The following is a 26600-nucleotide window of genomic DNA, read 5'->3' as shown; positions in this document are numbered from 1 at the left end:
AGATTTAAAGAGAACTATTGTTGCAAAGAGCAAAAACATTGACTTTTTCTGGATTAATTATGATGGAAGAAAACTGTTTTCTTCTAAATATTTATAACTCTATTTCCTTCATAGAGTAGTAGATAATTATGAGATTCTATTAATTTAATATTTATTAAATTAATAAAAATTTCAAACCAACTAATTAATTAATAATTAATCAATCAATTAATTAATAATTAATTAAATCATATTTAACTAATATTTCATTTAAATCATATTTAATGAATATCTCTCCAATATTTTGTAGTTTCAAATTAAATTAATTAAATAAAATTAAAATAAACTATTAATTAATTCTCCAATTAATTAATAGCTAAATTAAATATCTTATATTTATTTAACTTAAAATTAAATTTAAATCATATTCAAATATAAATTTCTCCCATGACCAATAATTTTAATGTGAATCCAATTCACACTAAATTAACATTTGAACTCATTCAAATATTTTATCTCTAATAAATTAATTTTGAATCATATCCAAAATTAAATTTATAAAATAAAGTTTGATTAAAATATAAACTTTATATTATAATGTATCACCATACATTATATTAATTTCAAAGTAAAATTTAACATTTCAAATTACAACCAATATAAATATATTTCATTATCCTTTACGAGCTAGGAAGGGGACCTAATGGACCTACAGATCAGAAGGTACAACAATATGAGATTAATTTACTAAACTCATTAACCACGTTAATCAATATTCATTAACTATGTACACTCCACTTAAAACTCATAGTTGAACTCTTCTCACTGTAGATATATTTTTGTGTCTACAGATATAAACGAATAACAGTAAGTTAGTGTTTCAAGAGTGTTCGTAATACCAGTTGGGTCAAATAACCTTTTTACCTCTGGGTCACCTCTAATCCTTAAATACAAGTGCTCCTCTAATGAACAACTTGTTTATGGTATAACCAATAAACAGAAACACCTATTATGTCGTAGAGAGGGTAGGGCTCTTTGTTCAGTTTTAGAGACACTATTTAAGGGAACACTCATCTACTTACCCTAAAGTCGGGAATGAGTACAAGTTTTCCTACTAATCGACCAAGTGCAAATAAATAATAGGTTTACCTAGGTGATACAGGGTCGAACACAATAATTTATTTTAGATGTTAGTTTGAGATTTTACTTTAGCATTAAGGCGTTATGACAATTAAGCTGAAAGAATGTAATGCTAACTATAATTAATTATTTACAGCTTGAGACTCACGCAAAGAGAGTAAAATGATCTAACTTGTATGAAGATGAAGGTTGAAGTAAATTCCATGCGCTATCAATTGCTTAGATGTTGTGATAACCTTAACACGCTATAATTGCATAATGGACACATGATTAAGGCGACATTCTCTCGAAGTGTTTAAACGCCACACTTGTTCGCCTTTCGGGACATAAATGACTAAGCTTGCTTGGGTAAATTATACCTAGAGAAGTTGACTTATAATACTTATAGGACTTCTCGTTTAAAGATGACAACCTCTCGGTGTCTATTGTCCGCCCTTTATGTTCACCTTTCGGGATACAAATGCTGGAATTCCTCCTTGCATGCGCTAGCCTTATCCTTATCGGGTAGTTGCCGATTGATATTGGCCAAGTGATGAGTATAACTGAACTAACGTGACAAGAATTATAAGTTGAACTCCTTATCGAGAACTTATCACATTGTTCTCATTTAATAACATGAAGATAAATGAGATGTTAAGAAATGGTAGATTGAAAGGGCATAAACATGTAGTTTATGTATAAATAATATAAGCCTTCGACCACTATACAATATGAATGATACATATACTACAATGAAATAACAAAATGGAAAGACAAAAGAATGGAATGTATTGTTACAAGTTAAGAGATAAACAACGAATAATCTTTCCTTTTATCATGGCTGTTTAATCTCCAGGTGTTTTATACGAACTCTTTCCCTCTCTGTTATTTTCTCCGATCACTTGAGTCTCTCTCTCTCTGGCCTCTTTCCAAGCCTATTCATGCTTCTCCCCCCTCCCTCTCTTTCTTGGTGTAGAGGCAATGCTTATTATAGGCTGCTTTTTCAGCGAAAAAACTCAGTTACTCTGAATGTGTCAACGTCGTAATCTGCCCTCTTTGAAGTCACATAATTCTAACTACTATTTTTGTCTTTTTGGGAGCTTTCCTCGCATGATGTTTAGGTTCATTGTCTGGGGTTGTTAGTCGCTTGGCACGATCCATCGCCTTGTCTTTGCGCGAGATGTCTTGTGTGAATTGATCCTTTTTGCTTTTTTCCACTTGTCCTGCATTTGGACACGGTAAACGCGTAAAACAGGAACTACATTTATGTAAGCCTTATTTCTAAGCATTTATGCTTTTACAACATAATTTATGCGTTCTGAGCATCCCTTAGGCGTTTTAATTTTCATTATTCAATTAAAAAGGGCTATAATAGTGATCATATCTGCCCGATATCACTTACAGTACAAGCATCAACTCAAATACTCAACATGTTGTACATAGTGATATTGATAAACTAATACATGAAACAAGAGTAAGATTACTTATAATCGCCATAACAACTCTGAGAGAAACACTCCCTCTTAATCAGAAATCACCATGTAATAACTCTATCAAGCTTCACTTGATCATCTATGATCTTTATTAATTAAGAAACTCTTCAAACATAGTTGCAGAACTTTGTTGTCAAGAAAGATTACTTACAACAATTTATATATCACAAACCACAGAACCTCACTATATTTATTTCTTCAAATTGCACTCTTTTAAAAAATTTGGCATCCCTGAAACAAGTTCTGGACATAATAAAAGGTCAAACACTATATCCAAACTAAAGTCCAAAAAAGAAAGACCAAATCCAAACAACCGTCCAAGAGAAACAAAATAAACCAATCCATCAATAGAGAGAAAATAAATAAATAAGTGGGACCAAATAATTTAACAAAGTGAAATCGTTGAGTGTGAAAGAAAACTTTACCTTCTAATCTTCAATTCAAAATAGTGGTTTTCTGAGTATTAAAAATTGAACCACGTGTGTGAATAGAAAGAGGAGACACGGTGTTCTCTTTATCTCTCATTTCACTAACCTTCTCTTGATTCTTTCTCATGGGCTTATCATCAACCATTATTCTACCATTTTCTTTAGGCCTGAAAAGAAATTTATCAAATTAGTCCAACGACAGTCTTAACCCATCAATTTAAACTTTTAGGTCAATCAATGATTTAAGGTAGTATCTGAGCAGGTGGTTGATAACTTGTAGAAATACAAGTTATTATAGCCTCTTTTATTAGAATAATGAGGCCAAAATAGGGAAGAAGTACATCAAAACATGTAGTTTATATTGAAAATGCATAATTACTTAGAAATAGATTTTACATAAGCTTTCACGTTTGTTTTATCATGATTGCAGTGCCTTAACACAAGATTAATAAGAAGGAAGGAACTAATGAATTGCAGAAGAGCTCGTGCAAGTATTACTCGTTCAAAACTACGTCATAGAGGAAGGTTCCATAGAAAACAAGAATGGTAGTTGGAGTTGATGTGACTTTACAAGCCTGCAATCGATGCTAACGTGCTCAGAATAAGAGAAATGTTCTCCTTAAAGTTGCCTATAAAAGAACTTCTTCTTCACCAAGGAACACACACTTGAATGAGCCAAATAAAATTGATATTGTGAAAAGGCCTGAAGAGGCCGAAACCTAAAGAGAGAGCGGAAAGAAATAGCCTCTCCGTCAGCTGGAAAGAGTTTCTTCTTCTTCTCCGATCATACTTTAAGTGAGAGCTTAGGGTATGTGTGGCGAAGGTTCCATTCCCCATTCCCACTAACTTAAATTGATTTCCATTATTTTGTCTTCCTTATGTAATATTTGTATTGTTCATATTGTGCAATGGCCAAAGACCTACATTCTTTATATATATTACATAATTATACATTTTCAATCCATCATGTCTCTACATTTCATCAGTTAATGTGTTATTGATAGTTTAGGTAGGTTATAAGTTCTTGATAGAAAATTTTACTTATCAATCTTATCGTGTTAGTTAAGTTATTCTGATCGCTTGGCCAGCATAAGTCGCCAAATAACTGAGAGGGTAAGTAGCAAGGACATGGCTAACGTGTGCAAGAAAGAGTATCTTTCTTTTTTAGATAAATTTAATCACTTGTATCCCAAAAGGTGAACAAGTATGGGGAGTAGGTGTCAATAGGTTGTTGTCCTTAATTGCGAAGTTCTATACGTCTCATCAGTAAACTCTTCTAGATATGTCTTGCCTAACCACACTTAGTCATATGGATTGCAAAAGGTGACCATATGTGGAATTTAATGACTCCCAAAGGAGTATGACTTAATAATAAGCTGGTAAAGCTAGTTGAGTGAGTTATATTGCATAAAGGCTATCGTGTGGCTTAATCATGTTATAATGCATAGAAATTTCTTCACTCATTCTTGCATACAAGTTAGTTCACATATTCATCTCGCATCCATTTCCACCCCCTTTACAAATCTCTAGGTGTATTTAAGTAAGTATTATTTCCAGTATTATTCTTTGATTCTTTTATACCGCCAAAATGATAAGTAAATCCTAGAAATAATGTCTTGAATCAATTTCCTATGTTCGACCCTGAATCATCTAGGTAAACCTACTGTTTCGTTTATACTTGGACAAGCAGTAGAAAAACTTGTACTCAACGAGGACTGAACAATATTTGTGCAATGAAGAGGTACATAGTGAGTACTTCACATACATTGATCATGACCAATGATTTATCACATAGAATTAATTGTGCATTTAGATAACCCTGAGTCCGAAGGGAAGAAAATACACATCCACCACCACACCAAGTTTTTGGCTCCACTTCCACAATTCCTGAGCAAACAAACAACAACCAGTGGTCCAAGAAGTTGTATGTGCAAACCCTTGAAACGTTGCTTTCTCCCCAAAGATATATAGATACTAAATCATTTAAAGAACTAGTAGTGTACAAATTCTAATTTTAGTAATGGAATCTTTTAGTAGGTGTTTTTAGTACTCATATTTTTCAAAATCTATTTTTTAGGATCTCAATAGACACAATTAGGTAGTCTATTCACATTGTTATGGACTAGAGTTGTCTTGTTTTGTAAAGTAGTATCAGAGCAAATCTTGTTTCCAAGAAGGCAGGTTTTGGAGGTTTAATAATTAGATTCAAATATGAGAATGACAATGGTAAATTTTGAAATTGGGAAGTTCGATAGAAAGGGTGATTTTGCCATATGAAAGGAAAAAATCAGTCTTTAATTGGTCAACAAAAGATTCACAGGGCCCTATAGATCCTTCAAAACTTCTAAACAATATCATTGCACAAGAAAGAGAACACATGGCGTTAACGACCGATGGAACACTTATTTTGAATCTCATTGATAGTGTTCTAAGGCAAGTGATTGAAGAAGAAACAACATGCAAGATACTGATCAAATTAGAAGGACTATATGCAACTAAAGATCTACCTAACAACATGTACCTAAGGGAGAAATTCTTCACCTACAAAATGGATCCCTCTAAATTCTTAACTGACAAACCTAGATGAATTGAAAAAGATCTTACTAAAATTCAAAAGCCTTAAGAAACTTGGTTATTCAAATGAAGCTTATGTGATTCTTAATTCTTTACCTAAATCGTACAAAAAGATGAAGAGTGCACTCAAATATGACGGAGTGTTAGTGACAATAGACTCCAAAATATCAATACTTAAAGCTAAAGAAATTGAGCTTCAATCATCTTAAAAAGATTAGCCCATTGGAAAATGTTTGTTTGTCAAAGGCAAGCCACAATCAAGTTAATGAAAGAATGGAAAACCATAGTAAAATGAAGAAGAAGAAAAAAGCAAAGTCGAAAAAGAAGTGTAAATATTGTAAGAAAAATGGACATCTAATTTAAGATTGTTTTTTCCTTAAAGAAGAAAACCAAGAAAAGGATAAAGAATCCAGAGGGAACTAACTTGAAACATATATTTTTGAAAGCTAATATATTTACACAAATGCTCTGAAGGGAAAAAATTGTGGAAGCATGTGATGTTGTGCAATAAAGAAAGAGTTTTTTCATAAACAGAAACAACACACTAATCATACACTAGCAAGGATAAACATCCATACAATCGTAGCATACTACTAATGTAGTTGGAAGAAAGAGAAGAAGAACTTGAAAGAAATCGAATTCCCACGGAAGCATGTGATCGTTGTGCAATATTGAAAATGATTTTTATATTAACGAAAACGGCCACTAAAGTATACTTTTAGAGAGAATAAACATACATACTAGATTTAATATAACGTAAGCATGCTTTCTATTGAAGATGAAGAAAAAGAGAATTATAACTTACTCTTGTAGACTCCAATCTTCTAGTTTTCCTCTCCTTTAGTCATAAACAAGTTCAACCCAAGTCATGTACTCAAACTCTTCAATGAACGAACAAAACCAAGGAGATCTTTTCTTTTATTTTCTTGAATTCTAAAGAAATTATTCTAAATATGGTCTCTAACTCCAAGGAACAGGGAGTGAAAAGTGAATGATGGATTGTACATTGTAAAATTGGAGGAGTTAATGCTTGTCAAGTTAGTGAAAGATTAAGGCCTCATTGCTCAATGTAACACACCGAATTTTAAGGCATTTTTTTTATTAAAAAAAATCAAATGACCTTATGTGCCGTAAAGTAACGTTTGTCGTGCGACTCTTTGCGCTCCAGTCAACCACTGTCCCTCTTCTTCTTTTTTCTTCGATTCGCGAAGCCGCGCGCCAATCTTCATCTGTGAAGTTGTCGTCGGTCTCCGTCTTCCTTCTCTTAATCGTCAACGCGAACCATCCTCCTTAGACGACCACTGGCCGACCCAACTTTTGCCTCTCTTCACGTCCGACTGTCTTGATCCATCGTGGAGTGTCGCCGCCACATTTTCGTCCGCCAACCGTTAAGCAGCCGCGCACGACTCTCCAACTTTCCATTGTGAGATTCAAGTCGATGTTCCCTTCACCTATCACTCAGATCCAATTTTCACATTGTTGCTCAACTAGGTTCGTTTACCACTGCCTATTTACGCTGCAAGCTATAGTGGCTTTAGTGGTGAATATTTATCGTGGATTGTGAATCTATGGTGTGTTTTTTTTTTTCCTTAGGAATGAAATGTGGAATTAATCGAATGGTTCTATATTGGTTATTGAAGGAGACATTGTAGACGGTGTTCGAATTCTTGGATTACGATAGGCTGATTGGGGCTTAATTCTCCATCTACTTGGGTAAGTTCATGGATATCACGGTTTAATGATTTAAATGAAGAAACAGATTTGGGGAAAGTACTAAGATTTTGTTTAGAATTGTTTCGTGGGCGTTAGTTGATTAAGGAGCTTCCCTAACTTTGAGGTAAGGGACTTTCTACTGGACCCATATGTGGATTTCAATTATTAAAACGATTTGACTGTCATGCATGGACTGGAATGACTTAAAGGATATGACTGCTAACTGTAGGTTGAAATGGTTAAAGAGACTTAATTGATTTGAGTAGTTTTAAGTGTGTTGATGGATTGACAAAATTTAAAATGTTTGTTGACTGAACTGAGGATGGTTGACTGTTATGTTAAAGAACGGATGGTGTACGTTTGACTGGATTGACTGAACTAAGATGAGTGACACTTATGTATGAGTATATCTATTTGAGAAATCGTTACGTTAAGGTCGGATTATGTATTAGTAAGAGATTTTCTACTACTGGACTCACCTATAAAGCATAATATGTTGACTGTATGTTATCCCTAAACTGAGAATGGATGTCAGTTATGATATATATAATTTGCAGTAGACTTGAGATTGAATGTATGTTGTGTTTGACTGAAACTATATATATATATATATATATACATATGGATGTTGAAACGACTGCAAAACTGAGTATGTTGCCTATATAATATGTGGATGTGAACTGGTTGGCTCTCGTGTGGACCGAGTGTAAATTATACCAAGTATGGTTGTGTGCTAGTGAACTGAAGGGATTTTATGATTACTTAGTTTGTTTGACTGATGTGTTGATATGTTATTGACTGACTTGGGCTAAAATGCAAAGTTGACGGTTAGGGTAATAAGTGAAGGGATTATGTGTTGAGGTAATTTTACTGTATTATGGTTGACTGAGAAGATGTTTAAAATGGAATGAGGGGAAAAATTATTAGTTTCCTATTGGATAGTTACCTTGCAGGTGTCCTACGGGATCACCACCCTTTTTGTGCATCCTTCGGGAGCACTAAACTGATATGTGTTTCTGTAGAACACTAGACTGATTTATGTGTCCTTTGGGGCGTTAGACTGATTATGTGTATCCTACGGGATCACAAGACTGTAACTGTGCAGGGTACTCCATAGGAAGTTAATAGTTTATTTTTTCCCTAACGGGACCAGTAGTGGGTCTCTTATTGGGTATGTTTATACTCACCCTTTTATGTTTAACTATTTCAGGCAAAGGTAACAAATGAGGTAAACCGACGAGGGACAAGAAGGAAGCGTGATTACCATAGGAAATATTTTTATTTTGTTTCCGCTTTATGTTTTTTATGTTTAAAACATTGTGATGTAATTGGGCTTACAAACTTTTTTTTTTTTTTTTTGTAAACAGTACTTTTAAAGTTTTGAATATTTAAAACCGGACCCGACTTAAATTTGTTTTTCCTCGATTGTATGTTTTTCAAATATCTTATATTTCATTTTGTATCAATCAAGGTCTTTTGTCAAAAGCTAACGACTTTGACTTAGTTAGAAAAGTTGGGTCGTTACACTCAAGGACCTAGAATCAACTATTAAGGGGTTGGGCTTAAGGTTAAGGTGGAACAGAGTAAGTAAGCTATAAGCTCACTCCCTATTTTGGCTAAGAGTTATTTTTAATTTGGAGTTTAGGGTTGAGCTTTGAAATAAATTAACCACAATGTACTTGTATTCTTCAACCCTTTGATTTTGCTATAGTACCACTATTTTCCTCTCTCTCGTATTCACATCTCCCCCTACCTCTTTCTTCAATTTTCACTCCAATATAATGTCCCCTCTCAAACTTTAATGAAAATATCTCGTTCGCTACGCCTTCTCTCTTTCTTTCGTCTCTTTCGATTTCAATGCTTCTCTCTTGCAATTGAGGGATTTGGTCTCTCTTGCAATTGAGGGATTTGTTCTCTCTTCCAATGCTTTTCTTTCGCTTTTATCCTCTATGTTGATTTCATATTTGTAAAAAACCAGATCATACTCCTCTTGCATGTTCGCTTTCTTTGCCGCTCATTTTTCCATCTTGTCACTCCAAACAAAACCCTAACCCTTACCGCTCATTCTTCCATTTTTTACTCCATTCAATTTTATTATTCTTCAAACCATTCACAAAGCTATAGATCTATGCAATTGTGTTTGATAGACATTTTTTTTTAGTTAGGCTGGGTCTCACAATCGCTGAAGAGGGTAAACAATTGTATGGAAAGTTAGCCGATTGTGTAAGAAGTAAATGCTTGTTTAAAAGTAGAAAGCTAAACAATCGTGTAAGAGGGTAAACGATCATATAGAAAGCTAAATGATCATGTAAGAGGTTGAACGATCATATAGAAAGTTAAATGACCATGTAAAGGTTGAACAATCGTATAGAAAGCTAAACTATCGTTTAGGAATGAGCCCATACAAAATACAATCCGACAACCGACCCCTATTTTACAAGTTGTGTGTTGGATTGGGTTAGAAAATTAATTCAGGTTATTCGAGTTGCCAACCCAACCAACATGAAAATATGGGTTGGATTGAGAATGTCTCCCAATCCAACCCAACTCAACTCGTTTACACCCCTACTTCCTACAAGAGCAATTCAGAATTAGTACAAATTTTTTCCAAAATAATAAATTACAAATTTACTCTTGCTCTACTTAGGTACCAACTTGACATTACCGTCCTAGACACGACTTAGATTTCCCAAAAATCATACTCAAGGCTCTTACTATTTTGTTCTCTAAAAACACAATTCTGAAATATCTCCGGCATCAAATTACTTGAGCTTCATACTCTTCTTAACTTGGACCTAGGCTTCCTTTCTTTTCTTCCCAAAACTACTACTCTGATATTGTCCTGGTATCGGGCCACTTAGTCTTAAACTTTCACTCTCTTCTCCTAAGAAACTTATGTTCTGATACCACTTGTACGTCCCACTCCAAGTATCACTTTATGTGACCAAAAGTGGAGGTGTGCCACCTAAACATCGCAATGAAGAGTTGATTATTGGGAATTTCATTGTTGAAGGTTGTCTAATATCCGTTGAGATATTAATTGCAATTAACGATGATGATTTCATGAATGCACATTGATATGTTATTTAACATCGCTCAAATAGAACCATTTGTAAAATCCTGTATAAAAGGCAAGTTATGCCTTTATTCTTATAAATATAGAAAAGTAGAAACGATTTCTCACAAATATTCAATCGTCAACTTAACCTTTTTTTTTCTATCACACGCTTTCAAATTGACCATTGTGAAATTTTTTGTTTTTGTATTTTTTATGGTACTAGTTTTTTTATTGGGTTATTTCAAATATAGAAAAATGAACCAAAATATTGGATTATTTCAAATATAGCAAAATGAACCAAAATATTTACAAAATGTAGAAAAATATCACCACCTATATTATGATGAATCGTGATAGACTACTATTTGTATCTATGTGTATCATGATAGACATAAATAGTAAGTCAATCTTAGCCTATCATAATTAGATTGTGAAACATTTACTACCTTTTTAAATATTTTTACAAGTTTTTCATTTAAAATACTTCTTTTTCTTTTTTATATTTAGGTTTGGGTTTAAATATTTTGGATTTATCTTTAGAACTGTCAATAATTAAAATGAGAAGGAAGCTCTTTAGAAATGGCAAATGGTATGCACATTTAAATTTAAAAATGACCAAATGGCATAGGCAAGCAAGCAAAAGAAGAAAATAAATAAATGGAATGTGTTTTCAATTGAATGGAATGTATGAGTTCATTGGAAGAAAAACAAAGAGATGTAAGTTCATTTCCATCAACTTTAGAATGTTCTCTATAATAAAAAATATTAACAAACGCAATGAGACTAAGTTTTATTCAAGCTTGGATAACTTTAATTAGGGTCTTAAATACTTGAAGTTTTATCTCTAAAAAAAGATTTGCATATGGCAGTCTCTTTACAAATGGAAAGTGATATCTTTTAAAACCTCAAAACTTCAACCAAAAATGGCCAAACAATAATAATGCTCACACCCAGAAAAGAAAAACTGTTTATTTAAAGTTATTGTGAGTTAATCAAAACCTCGGTTGAAATTAAAGACTTAGTTGAAAAATATGCCTAAAAGAAACCTACAACCACAACTATTAAACTAAGATAGTAAACTAATCTTTAACTCAATTGATAAAATCAGAAACTTAATTTTTAAAAAAATAGTCAAATAAAATAGGTACACACTTGAAGAAAATGACTTTCAAACAAATGAAATTAATAATAAACAGTTGATGAACGAACACACTATTAATCGTTCAACAGTCTATCAAACAATATTTATAAACTAGAGTGGAATATGATATGGGTGCTAAAACTATATCAACTAGTTGAGATATTTGAGTGTACCTATTAACCACACTTTTAAAAACAATACTCAGGAAGAAACTTGGAAGGTGACAAAAATAAACCATGCAAAAATAGTTGAAAACAAGAGTGAGTTTGATTGAAATCATGTGCTAACGATGTTGAAGGCATTTTATATTTGTTAGTTTGAATTATTTTATTATATTTGCAAATATGTTTTAAGGTTGCGATAATTTTGCTATTAATTTTAGTGCATCTTTCCACATAAGCCACCAACATTGGGGATTATGAATTTAAGTATATGAGGTTTTATCTCCAACAAACCTAAACCAAATTCTCGTGGCAATTAAAAATAATAAAGAATAGTAGCAATATTCGCCTAACTCAGAGCAAAGAAGAAAGAAGAGAATGGCGATCAGAATTTGAGGAGCATGAAATTCGGAGGTACAAAGAAGAAAGAAGAGTGACGATCATAAGATTGAGAATATTGCGTGATGTCATCTGGAGCTTGATTTTTCTTCTACGTCTCTTATGGACCTTTGTTTTTGGACTTATCCATATTAAGTTTACAAGGCATATTATTGAGAATGCTCGTTGAATTAGAAGGAATAAGTTCGACATCGGATCACAAAATCTTAACGAAGGTAGCTCAACCTTAAAATGATTAATTGATACCTCTTTTGAAAAATATAATCAAACAATCCTCGTAACAAAAAAATAAAAATAAAAAACACACTCGCACAAAACAATACAAAAGTTGTTTTCTAAAAAGACGTATTCTTTTATTAAAATCATGTGTGAGTTCCTTCACGGTGATCATAATGACTTTTACGATTATATTGTGTGCTTCCAATAGACGGATTGTTGGTGAGATTTTCTTGTTTCTCTTTTGTATGCTATTGGATTTGAGAGATATATATTTAAATATGAGGTTCTTGTAAAAATAACAAAAAATTTAGTCATAATTGTAAATTTAGCAATTAGATTCAAAATAATTAAAAATATAACAACATTCTAAATTTTTTTGCAAATATAGAAAAAAATTGTCAAATTCTATCAATTATAAAAGTCTACCAACGATAGATCATCTTGCCAATATTGATCTATGAGTGATAGATCATACGAGTCTATCAGCGATAGTTTTACAATATTTGCAATTTTTTTAAAAATATTGTTATATTCTTAATTATATTCCTAAGATGATCATCAATTACAATTACCAAAAAATTTATTGTAATAGAATTTATGTTACAACACTTTCTAAATTTGCAAATGTAGCAAATTTAAAAGTGATGTACTATTTGATAACTCTATGATTACCGTCTAATAGTCATATGATTACCATCTGATATCACTAATTTTGTCATATTCGCTATATATAAAAAAAAAATTTAATATCATGAGCGGTTTTTTTTCTAAATTTTTTTTGTCATTTAATGCAATTTTTCCTTAAATATTTAATATCTATCTCAAGAACAAACTTTAACTAATTTACTAACTTACGCCGGTTGATATTTTGGTTGTACTCCAACCAATTTCTTATATGTAATAAAAACATTGTACTCCAACCAATTTCTTATATGTAATAAAAACATTGATTCATCTCGAAAATAAAAATTAGAACTTAGAAAGAGGAATAAATTGATATAAATTGATTCATCTTGTTGTAATATAAATTGGCACAAATATAAAATCATTTTTCATAAGTTTAAAATAATTAAGTGTAAAAAAAATAGGTAATCTAACTTTTTTTCCCAATAAATTGATATGGGGATGGTTTGATTTGTACCAGCTAGACCTATTTAATTACTCTAATAATTACCATCCACCAAAAGTAGGTTTTCGTTCAATTTTATTTATTCTTTTTCTTTTTTGAATGAAGGAAAAAGAAAATGTTTTTAATGAAGATTGGTAGATTGGTAACTTTGAAAGAGTGTAGAGTTGTTTTGACGTATCAAAAAAAACCCTCTACAACACACAATCGAAAGGAATAAATTCCATTTCACTCAGAACCAAAAACATTATGTTTTGTTTTTGTTTGTTTGTTTTTCTATAAACAAGTAAACAAATAATAAAATAGGAAACGAAAAAATTGGTTCTTGGAAGTGATTTTTGGAATGACAATTGCTTCTCTTACACTGTTTATTGTCAGTTAATCTTTTACATGTTTCTTTTTGTTTTCTTGTTAACTTTGAAACATGTCTATGGTAGAAGCTACCCATGTTACCCCATGCATGTCCTAACTATTTTCCAATACCCAAACCCCCCAAAATTAGGGTTCCCACTAGTTTAAGTTTCTATACCATCATCTATTGTTAAATTTAGAGTAGATTGGATTTGGATCTGGATTGGAGGTCCTTTTTTAATTCAATTTCACCCATTAGCTTATGATTTTGTCTTGTCATTCATCTATTTAACGGGTTGGATGATCAATGGGTGATTTAAGATATTATACAAAATATACAATTAAAAGGTGTTTTTGACTATTCACCTTGAAAATTTTAATTTATTTAAAAGATAATCTTAGAGAATTCTTTTCTTTTTGTCTATTCAAGTTGATGAGAAACTAGCATGGTATAAGATGTAATATTCCATAAAAAATTATTATGAATTTGTTTTAGATGAAATAAAAGGATACAAATGGATCTCAATTTTCAATATATGCAATTACAAAACAGTATCATTCATTATTTTACCCAAGGGAAGACACCATTCATTTGAGATATATCTCAAAGGCATTGACTATTAGATCCCACCACTTTTTAAAATGATAAATAATAATAATAATATCAGGTTTTCTAATTTTTACATATCAATTGTCAAACCAATTTGCATTATTCTTTATTTTAACGAAAATATATTTTTGTAACATTTCAAATTTCAAAAATATTTTTAGAACAAATTTGTATGTTTGAAGATAAAAATGAAATATTATATTTTTCAAGTACATGAGCACAATTGAAATAATTAACACCGAAGTTGGGTTGTATGTTTTGTATAATAATTTCTTTGAAAAAACCAAAAAAATTAGTTATATATCTTAATAAGTAAGATACATAAACAATCGTTCCAACCGTCCATTAGTTTTGATTTAGAACACTTCAGATGAATATGGATTCTTTAAAAACTTAAAAACTTATGTGAATGAAAGAGTAAAAGGGAGATAGACAGAGACTTTGATCCTATTTACTGTGAAACAAATAAAAGTGGGCATTGTAGGATCAAAAAATAAAGTTATACTTACTGTATGTCTGGGCAAAATTAGACAAATTTTTCTTGGTTTTTTGCTTCTTTGGGTGTTTTCAATTTTTTTTTTCAAGAAAAAAAAAAAACATTTTGCTGCGAACTGGGGTAGATATGTGGTTAACTTTTTTTTTTCTCTCTTTTCTCACTCTCCAAGAAATATATTTTAAAAGCAACATGTAAATATTGGGTCTACGTGTTCATATATCACTCAAATTTCTTAACTTTTGTTATATGTTGAAATACCATCATCAATATATATTTGAATGAGAAAATTTTGTCTCCAAAAAGTTTCACCTCAAGAACTAAAAGGACTTTGCCAACTCAATTAGATCTTTTTTTCCCTTTGATGATAGGTGGGTGTACGTAGGATCTAAATACCTGATCTTTGAGTTGATGATATATAATGATGTCCTAACCAATTAAACTGTATGTTTTCATGTTTTAGTTGACAGTAGATAAGAAAAGAAACAATTTATCAATCATCAAATATAATACATATGTGAATAAAAAACTAAAATGATAGTGAATATGGTAATTAAGTTTAAATCTTCTCTCTCTCTTTAAACCAAATTTGATCGTGGTTAATGGGTCTCGGGGTCTTAACTAGCCTATGAATAGAGTGAAGCGTTGTGACTAAGATGATAACGTTAAGGATTATTTTAGTTCACTAATCGTAAAGATTGAAAATCAAAACATCAACTTTTACAACTTACACAATTAGTGTCATTGTCTCAATTCAATTATTCTCTAATTGATTAATATTATGAAATTTAAACATACAACTAAATATTTTTAATTTAATACTACGTAAATATCGTAGAATTTAAAGTTTAAAGTTATATTTATGTTGATAAACTTTGACCAAGCAAGATGTATCCAGTCAACAACGGCAAATGTATTTTAGGAAAAAACAGCTCACTTGCAGGCAAAGAGAAACTGGACATCAATATGATGTAGGCCACAGTTACTTCGAAGCTTAATTTAAAATGTTGTACGAAGGAGATGAAAGTATTTGGTACTGGTTGGAGAACTTACTTGTTTTCATCATCCTCTCCTTGTTCTATGTATATGTTCATGCCCTTCTTCTACTCCTAATATCTAATTAGCGGGTTTGTATTTGAATTGGTTGTGCATGGATTATCCTTAGGACGAGGCCGACCAATTTCAAGGTCGAGCTTACATTGGGTCTTTGGCCTTTGAACTCAAATCATAAGCTCGACCTTGGGTGTGGCCAAGGTTGACTAGACCCAATTTTTCTCTTTGACTTAAGTTTGTTTCTTTATTCTTGTTGTTCTCTTGTTGACTATTTTTTATCGGGTTTTTGGTATACACCCACAATTTAAAACGATATTCAATAAAAATGTTCAAGGTAGCTAAATACTTAACAAGTATTTAATTTATTTAAAAGGAAAGGTAAAATAATAAAAATTAAACTAAAAAAAAAGATATGGGTTTTCTTAGCCTTATCTACATAAGGAATATAATTATACTTATTGTGGTATATGTCCCTAATGATCAATAAATTTGACGTTCGCAAAGAGAAAAATGATCAATAAATTTGACTAGCCAATATTATTTGCACAAGAAGAAGCCATCTTTTTCAAAATAATAATAAATAACAAATATAACAATATCAAACATTTTCTTTTAGAACTATGATTACTGACTTTTCTTTTCTAGATTCATCACTTTTGAATAAGAAAACGTAGAGTTACCATATAGTTATTGTTTGAATAGTGCCATCAAGAAGTGCTTAAAATATTCTATCACTATAATTTTAATTACTTTATGCAATTCTTCCCTTCCTTTTTTCATATTCCATGTCACTAAATATGTTGATTAATCTAATAAAACTTTATCTCTAATTATCGTTGAAAGCTATTTTAAATGAAAAAAAACAGAGAAAAATACTTACCAAATAAATATAGCAAAATATTTCATCTATCTACCGTCAATATTGTATATACCACATCGTTCATATTGCTCATATTTAATAGTTTGATCTCATATTTTTCATTGTAGATAGACAACAACATTTTACTATTTTTTAAAATAATTTTATTATTATTCTTAACTATTATAATTATAAAAAATAGTTCAGGAACGTAATACGAAAAAGATTTCGTATGATAATACTATTAGAATTCGTTCCATAGAAGTTAGTGCACCATATAACTTATAAACATTCAATTTAATAACACTTAGTGTCGCTTGACAATTCTATATTGAAAATATGAGGAGAAGTTTTTAGCAGATTACAATTTTAAAAAGATATATTGATTATTTTATTTTTTATAGTCAATTAATAATATTGAAGATGAAACTCTTGCGTTTATCTATGGGTATTAGAGGTCAGTAAATTCAAACAATAAAAAGAAAGGTAAATAAACATAATGTTTAAAGGGTATATGGAAGAAGAATAAATCAACATCAGCAAATGGAAAATGAGGAGTGTGACCAAACCATTGAGCTTTCAAGTATCAAAACTATTAACCCATTTGGGAACATTTATTATTATTCAAAGGATTTGATTACTTTATTGATTTTTTCCTCTCTTCTTCCTTCTAATTAAATGCACCAATTTGAACTTAGGATGCTCATGGCATTTATTCTACTAAGATCCAACAAAGTTGCCATTAAAATTTGTTCAATTATAGTTGAACATGACTAAGACCAAATTGGCATCCTAAGCACTCCCAAGTTTACGCTAAAGCTAAATTATCCCTTCTCCAAAATGTGATTTCAACTTAGTTAAACCGTTTGATGATACCAACATGATTGATTTATTCATCAAAAGATAACTATATATATTCCTAGCTATTATATATAAAAATATATAGGGTTTGAAGGACCTTTAGAGAAAAAAAGCTAAGTTGATTAGAGGTATGAAGGGTCCATTTATATAGAGGATTTTCTATATATATATATATATATATATTTCGTGGGTCAGCCGTGATTATTATAATCAAGTCTAAAGTTCCAAAGTATTAGCATAGACAGAAGAAAATATAGATAGAAGAAAATATAAAGAAATTTATTTAAATTGGTAAGATATAGCAAAGTTCAGATCAAGTTCTTAAAATCTATAAGTGATTAATTATATGGTTGGTAAGAGTCATGATACGTCTATCAATGATACATTTTCTATACTTAGAGTATTTTTGTAAAAGGTTAATAGTAAGTAAAATTGCAAGAATAGAAAGTACATGTTGGATAATTTAACTAAATAAATTTATGCTCATTCATGTTTTGGTTTTGGTTGTACCATTTAAAACCTCAAACAAATAAATGGTAAAGTTAAAACTCCAAACTTTTGTAAATGAGTCAATTTAGATCAAATTTGAAAACTATTTGTGAAAATAATCTTTTAGATATAAAAATAAGTGGTTATTCGTGTTCTCATTTTTTCCGCTCTAACTTATTTTTGAAAGAACTATATCATACATTTTTATTGATATAGTAGGAGAATAATTTAATTGTAAAAGTTGAATGTTTAAACTAGGTTAGATATAATTAATTACATTAGAGGATGTATAGCTGTATGTCTACTGCTCCAACTCTATTGTGTAGGATGTTGTTAAAAAAAATAAAATTAACAAAACATAAAAAATTTAGGAGTGGTAGATATAGATTAATTTATTTCCCAAAGTGTTGCTAATGTAATAGGTTTTAATTAAGAGGAAGAAGGTAAGAGAAGTGCAATATGGTCATTTGAGAAAGGAATTGGGTTGGATGATGAGGTGTTGAAACATATCATGTTATTCCCTTGAATTTTAACATTTCAAGCTTTTTGGCTGTCTCCATCTTAACCTACTGTCCATCTCCTTTCAGCAAAAGAGAAGTACCATTATCAAAAATTAAATTAATTTTTTTTTGGAAAAAACACTCTCTCTCTTAACAAATTCAGTATATAATAACTCCTAAATTTTCCCCTTCTTCAATTTCTTTTTGAGGTTAAAACCAAAAAACAACAAAACATATTCACAAACCAAAATTGCCCAAAGTGAAAATTTTATATCAAAATTCAGCTGTTTCCACACAGTTTCTTTATGGGATTTCTTGCATATATGGCTTAAAAACAATGTAGGGAAACCCCAAAAGAGGTGAAGTCTTCTCATTTCCCATCATCAATCTCATCATCAAAAAATAAAAAATAAAAAATAAAACGTTTTTTTAATAAATTAATCCTTTTTTTTCCTTAAGGCTCTTCTTACACACACTTCAAGAATGGAAATTTAATAATTCCAATCAAATAAATCAAATCTTGTGTCTTAGATTTTCTTTCTTTTTGTCCACTGTCTTTCTTTTCATGACAATAACCATCTAAAATAATAATGAATAATCTCATCACCTCTCAATAACATTTTAATCCCCCCCCCCCCCCCCCCCCTCTCCCCACCACCCCCCGTCCTCTCAATATTTATTTCCAACCCCTCCATGAAAGAAGAAACTAAGAAACCCTAGCTACCCAAAGAAAAAAAAATCCAAACCTTTTCCTTTCCTTCTACAAATTATAAAGATCTATACCAAAAATGGATTCAATACTCTCTGAATTTGAATCCCTAAACAACAACAACAACCAACCATTCGGAGTCGTAGTTACAAACAACACACTTCAAAACCTAGTGGTTGGTTCATCGTCTTCATCTTCATCTTCCTCGTCATCCAGTCGTTACGAGAATCAAAAGCGTAGGGATTGGAACACATTTTGTCAATACCTTAAAAATCATAGACCCCCACTTGCTCTATCAAGGTGTAGTGGAGCTCACGTTCTTGAATTCCTAAGATATTTAGATCAATTTGGTAAAACAAAAGTTCATACACCAATTTGTCCATTTTATGGTCATCCTAACCCACCTGCCCCTTGCCCTTGTCCTTTAAGACAAGCTTGGGGCAGCCTTGATGCTCTTATTGGGAGACTAAGGGCAGCTTTTGAAGAGAATGGCGGGATGCCCGAAGCTAACCCTTTTGGTGCCCGAGCTGTACGGCTTTATCTACGAGAGGTTCGTGATTTGCAATCTAAAGCAAGAGGAATTAGTTATGAGAAGAAGAAAAGAAAGCGTCCTCAGCAACAACAAATTGCTCAATCAAGTAATGGAAATTGAATCATTTTCAACTTCTTTCATTTTTCTTTCTTTTTTTTTTAATTAATTGTCTTCTTAATTATGATTGCTATTATCATGATCTTTATCTTCATTTTGCTTTTTTGCTTTTTTTCTTTTTTCTTTTTTAATCAATTCTAGGGTTAGTTTTTAAATTTCCCTAACCTAGAGGGAAAATATTATGGTTTGATTTGAAATGTTTTTTTTTTTTTTTATGCTTTTAAGGTGTAACTCACTTATGAATTACAAATTTAATCATCAATATCATCTCTTTTCTTGAAATTTTCATGTGGGTGTTTTTTTTAATCGTGTACTTATGATATGATTGATAATATGCAAATTTAAAGGATTTATATGTTTTTAAGTCAAGTCCATAGAATATGATCATGCCTGTATATTTGAGTTTATTTTTTTTAATGAATTTGTGTACTTAGTATCATCAACCTCATCTCTTTCTTAGAATCTTAATGTGGGGGATTTTTTGTTGTGTACTTATGATATGACCAATATTGTGCAAATTTAGAGAATTTTTGTATTTTTAAGTTAAATGAAATCCGTAGAATATATATGATCATGTGTGAAGTTTTTTTTTTTTTTTAAATTGTGTACTTATGACTACTATTTGCGAATTAAATCATCAATCTCATCTCTTTCTTGGGATTTTCATGTGGGGGTTCGTTTTTTTTTTCTTTTTTATTTATTTATTTTTGTGGAATTGTGTGCTTATGATATGACTAATAATGTATGGAAATTTAGAGAATTTATGTATTTCTGAGTAAAATATTCTATAGAATATGATCATGTGTTAATATTTAAGTTTTTTCTTTTATAGTTTTAGTATTGTGTATTGTGTTTGATCAATTGTCTTTTCTTTATGTCTGTGTTTTCTGTTTGGATTACAAAAGGGCAGAAACAGTCACTGGATTATATCATAAATTGTTGTGCTTTTGATGCAAAACAGTGTCTGTGAGACCAGCAGTGATCTGTTAGTGGGTACTGCAATTTTTACTATCCCAAAAAAACAACTTTTTTTTTTTAATTAAAGAAAACTGATGGAACACATACTATGTACTTGGGTTTTAACTTTGCAATTCTCTTATAAAAATTTTACAGATTATTTGACAGATTTTGTTTCCATTCTTACCCCACTTTTCATCTTCCAAATTGTGAAAATTGAAATAGATTTATATTGAAAAACAAAGAAAAGAAAAACAGTTATGTGTAAATTGTTTTCCCAAAGGTTTTTTTTTTTTCAACTTATTAGAGCATTTAGACAAATTTGTACCAATGATTGAACAAGATAAATCTTACCAAGTAGCTAGATTTATGTATGTCAATTTTAGGGTTTAGGGTTGAGTAAAAGAGTGTATCAAATCTGAGATATTATATTAATTAAGTGATGATTATAATTTTCATTTAATTTTTGGTGCTGTCATGTCATTGGTAAATGAAGTGCTAAGACAAGTGGTAAAACTGTAATTTTGAGAAATGGTTTTGGCTACTATAATTAGTAGAGAGTGATGTCATGGTTGAAAAACTTTCACTGTTTGTTTTTCACTTATTTACTTGTAAAGTTGCTGCTGCAAGTTTCCTTCTTTGTCATGTCAGTGTCTACCATGTCCAAGAAGATGAGTGATGTATGAGGGGGTGAAAAGGGAAAAAAGGATGGTGTAAATTAAGAACCCTTTTGCATTGAAAATATTGATATATAACAATTAAATATATTATAATTCATGAAATAAATTTTTTATTTTCAATGAATTTTATGATTTAACATGGTGTCACATAGTAGATATGGAGGATGATAATTTGTATGGTATTCACTTAACTAGCAAACTTTAGTTTTTTTTTTTTTGCCAATTTAGGTGGTATATTGTTCATCTAGTTAAGACATTTTCTTACCTCCATTTTGTTTGACTTTTAAAAAGTTGTATTTTTAATTTTAACACATTCCAAAATTTTATTAAGTTTTTTGTACTGCTCTTTCTTTCTTATTTAAAACTTTTGTTTGACTAGAGATTCTAATTAATGTGTTATGTGTAATGTATATTCTTTTTTAGAAGGAGAAAAGGTTAATTGTGTGTTGAGCTTGGTGATCAAGCTATTACTATTAGTAGAATAGAATAAGAATTTTTCTAAAATAATATATGATCATTTCATCATGATCAAATTCATTCTAGCTAGATTATTAACTTTTATACTTATATGTCCATTGATGATTTAATCAATAATTGGAAATTTTTATGATTCTTATCAAAATTTTATGGCTATGATAATTTTAAATTAGAAAAAGTTGAATTTTAAAATTTGAAACCTAAATTTGCTAGAAAGTTAAAAATTAATCCCTATAGTTTTAAAAGTTATAATTTAGTTGGTGTGGTTTTATAAAATTTCATAAATAGTTCCTATTATTTGTTTAAGAACTAAATTTTCTGTAGTGGATTCAAAATAAGTCTAAAAAAAAAAAGCACAGAACCAACTATAAAAATAGAACAAAACTAAATCAAATCAAACATATAGAATTAAATGAGAAATTCATAAATTTATAGAGTTAAATTACAGATTTTAGTTAATTTTTACTAAGAAGATATTAATTATTCTACCAAAGTAAAGTCCGAAACAATTAACCTCTTAAAAGTTATAAACCCATCCACCAGAGGCCTATGAATTTTAAAGCCCTCCTCTTCATATTTTTATGCTAATGTCCATGAAATATTAACTTTTTAAATACTTATCATTGAATGTCTAATATGATTTTAAACTTTAAATTTGGTGTCAATTACATAAAATTGAAAATTCTACGTTTTGTCTTTAACCAACAAATAGGTAATAAGATTATTAGTAGATGGATTTGAATATTTCAACTAATTTTTTTTTTTCTCTGAGGAGGGTACCAAGAAAATTTAATGTTGTAGTCAATATAAATTTGAAAATTCTAAAACAAAATGGACACAAGATTCAAAATGTAGTACACAAACTTACCGTTTAATCTTTTCTATAAAACATTGAGACATTGTTACAAATAACAATTTAATGTGATACTTGTTATATTTAAAAATATTTTGAGCAGTTTTTTTATTTAATGTTTTTTTTAGTTTTATTACTCTCTTTTATAAATATAAAATATTAAGGTTTAAAATGTGAAATTTTCATAAAATTATCCCTAAAATATGGATATTAAAGGACATTTATAATAAAATGATATATAAAAAAAAAACAGAAAACAACTTTTTAAAAATAAAAACTAGTAAATGGATTTTAAATAGGTTAAAAGTGTTTATATTATATCAGCACAGTGATATTTTGTTGCAAATCCCGACTTCAAATGTTTGATAAGATAGATGTGTTCTTCTTATTATCAATTGATTTTTAAATGAAATATCATACTATTCACTATGATATCAAAGTCATATATTAACCTAAAAAAGAATTGTGATCGGATGAATCGAAAAAAAAGCACCACATAAACGGATAAAGTTGAGAATTCTATATAAAAAATCTAAATGGATTCAAACTATTTTAAATATACATAAAGTACTTTTATCTTCTGTTAGCAATTCTGGTTTAGGATGTAATCTTAATTATACTATCAAATAAAATATTCATATTTAATTAATTTTTTTTGATGATATAACAAAAATATCAATTAAAAAATTTGGTTTGAATCTGTATACATGTTAAGATATCTATATTATAATGTGAGCATGTCTGATAAAAAATTGAATATTAGATATAAATTGAAGATATTGATGTGATTGAATGTAATGGGTGAATTAAAACTCTTTCCTCCCATCACTAACATCACTAACATCACTAACATCACTACCTATCACTTCAAACTTTTCCCATTCACTTAGTTTAAAAAGAAAATTAAATGAGAAATATGAGAAGACGATGTGCATTAAGAGGGTTGAGGACCACTCCATTTGAAGAAGCTTGAGGGAAAAAGGCTCCTCCATTTAGGATCTCTGCACCCTCTATTAATGGATGCTTATCAATACTTTCACTATTATTTCTCTCACAAAAAACAAACCTTCAGAGGGACAACAGGGGGTGGGAGATGGGAGGTTCTATTATTTGGTTACATCATATCGATAATAAATCTAAATACACTTTCAATTTTTAGCTTACAAAAACTTACTCTCATCCTTCTAAAGCTATTACTAGTCTAATAAACACACCTACTATGCCTATATAAAATTTATACTATTGATATCCAAGATTGAGGTCATTTTATTGTATTTTTTAAGAAATTATTTTAGTATGATTCTTCATTAAAAAAGAAAAAAAAAAACATAATCATGAACTACACGTTAGAAAAAGAAAGCATAATGTATGATCTCTTTAACATGTACTATTTCATTTTGAATTTTTGTTTTTCAAAATATCATAATTCTTTTCATTTCTATTTCTTAGTTTTGTTTTCAACTTTTTTTTTTCAATAATAAGATTTCAAAATCTAATGTTTTTGTTAAAAAGGAGAAATTTATCTTTTTTTAAAAAAATATATATATAAAAATAATTTTGTTGAATTAAGTTTGAGTTAAGATGTTAAAAAAGAAAATTCAGGAAGAAGTTATTATATTGGGCTGAAAGCAATATAATATTTCAGTAAGGTGCACTAGAATTGCCCACATAAATTTGAAGAAAAAGGTGACAGTTTTGTAATTTAATTAACAATTGAAAACAAATATATCTATGTGGATATGAATGTACCTATGTACTTAGGTACCATATTAATGGCTTATTTAAAAGGAAAGAAAAAAGAAGGGAAAAAAATGGCAAGTCTCATCAAAATCTTTGCTTTTTGAAAAGACAGTTGAGCTTATGAAAATGGAATTCTAAAATATGTCATGATTAATGCATAAAACATTAGATTTTAAGGATAGTTAAGTTGGTAGGAGACTACTCTATGTGATAAGAAAGGAGTGATTGAATAGTTTCATGGGATGCTTCTTCACATATCACATGTGTAAGTTTTACATATATATAAATGAAAAGGCTAACATTATATGAATTATCATTCCACACACTACTCCAAAACATTAATCATCCTTTACTACCAACCAAATCACATGCCAATTTTATTATATATAAAAAATAATTAAATGCCAATTTCCATTATGAAATGATTCATCAAAATTAAGCCTTTTTCCTACCATTCTATGCAAATATAGATTAGTAATTGAATAATATATAACACTCTAAACAAAAAAATATATAAAAAAAAAACATCTGCTAAACTAGAGGCAAATTAGTTGGGCTCAGAGGAGCCCTATCCCCACTACACCCTCTTTATAGAAATAATAATACTAAAAAAAGGACTTCCAATAAAAAAAAAAAAAAAAAAGTACATGAATAACTCTGTAATGGCAACAACAATAGTTATTAATTATCACGTCTAGAGTTCCATCTCAAGATTATTGGTAACAAGAAAAGAAACTCATTATCTTTAAGAAAGGTGAGATACCTCATTTTTTTGAATGTGGGAAGATAAGTACATAATAATGGTTCACCAAAGAAAAGAAAAAACTGTGAATAAAAGGAAGTGTTTCCAGATTGTTAATTGTGGATGGAAAGATAGTTTGTTTTCATGAAGTTGTATTATTTTTTTACATGGAAACATTTGTGTCGGTGAAAATAGTATGTAGGGTATATGGAGGCAAATCTAATTTCATCTTCAAATTTAATAGGTCCAAAAGCCAAAAAAGATTATTAGACCAAAAAGAGATCCATCCATTGGCCTAATGGTTGATTTGAAGCAAGAAGGGATCATGAATTTATGGGTAAACAACAAAGTTTGGTGTTTTATTTAATTTATCATCTCCATTATTTGATTGAACTTTTTCTACTGCTGATTCAATTTTTATGGGCCTAGTTAATTTGCAATTGAATTTCTCCAAATTCATATCTTTCTCATTAATAATATGATCACCAAATTGTGTTATGGTTTGAGTTAACATACTTTTTAAACTCAATTCAATCCAATTATTAACTTCTTTTAAAATAATTACACAACCATCAACCATCAAATATTTGAGTTGGTTGAGTCAGCTTACTCATGGCATTCATTTAAATCGTTTTTCTAAAAAGAAGTAAAATACTGATATGTAAAATTATTAGTTATAATTATAATCATGTATTAAGTAAATATTAGCAACTAAATTTCAATTTGTACCGTATATTTTTTAATTTTCTTTCTTAAAAAACAACCCTTTGTTAGGAGAATAAATTATCTCACAAAATCACAAAATTAAATCAAACTAAATTAAATATACAAGTCATAGACCATACCCGTAGTAGAAATCTATATTGATAGTTTTACTATTAATATACAATTCTTAAAAAATGTTGTTACACTCTTAATATTATTATCCATAAATATGATACCTAAATGCAATTAGGTCTTTAATTAAACACAAGATTTCATCTCAAATCTAGTTGATTGGAAAAGAAGTAACCTTAATATAATATTGTAAAATTTGTAAGATAAACCTATCTTTCTAATGTGCAAGATCCTTGATAGCACCAAAAACGTGTTATCTAGCTTAAACTAATTCAAGTTTGTTTCTATATTTTATGTATTCATTTGATTAATTCTTTAGGTTTCGAGTAT

At 29.8% G+C, this 26600-nt stretch overlaps 1 protein-coding gene across 1 annotated transcript; it reads left to right on the top strand.

The window, feature by feature from the left end:
- The first annotated feature begins 19276 nt into the window (after window positions 1-19276).
- On the top strand, window positions 19277-25944 carry LOC101218342 (protein LIGHT-DEPENDENT SHORT HYPOCOTYLS 3). Its single transcript, XM_011653137.2, has 2 exons — window positions 19277-19973; window positions 25678-25944. Exons 1-2 carry the CDS (start codon window positions 19415-19417, stop codon window positions 25701-25703), a joined length of 585 nt encoding a protein of 194 aa, XP_011651439.1. The 5' UTR covers window positions 19277-19414; the 3' UTR covers window positions 25704-25944.
- Window positions 25945-26600: the final 656 nt, after the last annotated feature.

The sequence above is a fragment of the Cucumis sativus genome, chromosome 3 (genome assembly GCF_000004075.3).
Source record: "Cucumis sativus cultivar 9930 chromosome 3, Cucumber_9930_V3, whole genome shotgun sequence".
Lineage (NCBI taxonomy): Eukaryota > Viridiplantae > Streptophyta > Magnoliopsida > Cucurbitales > Cucurbitaceae > Cucumis > Cucumis sativus.
Note: the sequence above shows the minus strand (reverse complement) of the source record. Positions and strands in the feature narration are given on the sequence as shown.

Bases quoted from the DNA above. Each gene is read 5' to 3' on its own strand.
- LOC101218342 (XM_011653137.2), top strand. From the start codon at position 19,415: ATGGATTCAATACTCTCTGAATTTGAATCCCTAAACAACAACAACAAC. The intron at 19,974-25,677 runs GTAATGGAAATT...CAAATTTAATAG, and splicing joins ACAACAAATTGCTCAATCAA to GTCCAAAAGCCAAAAAAGAT.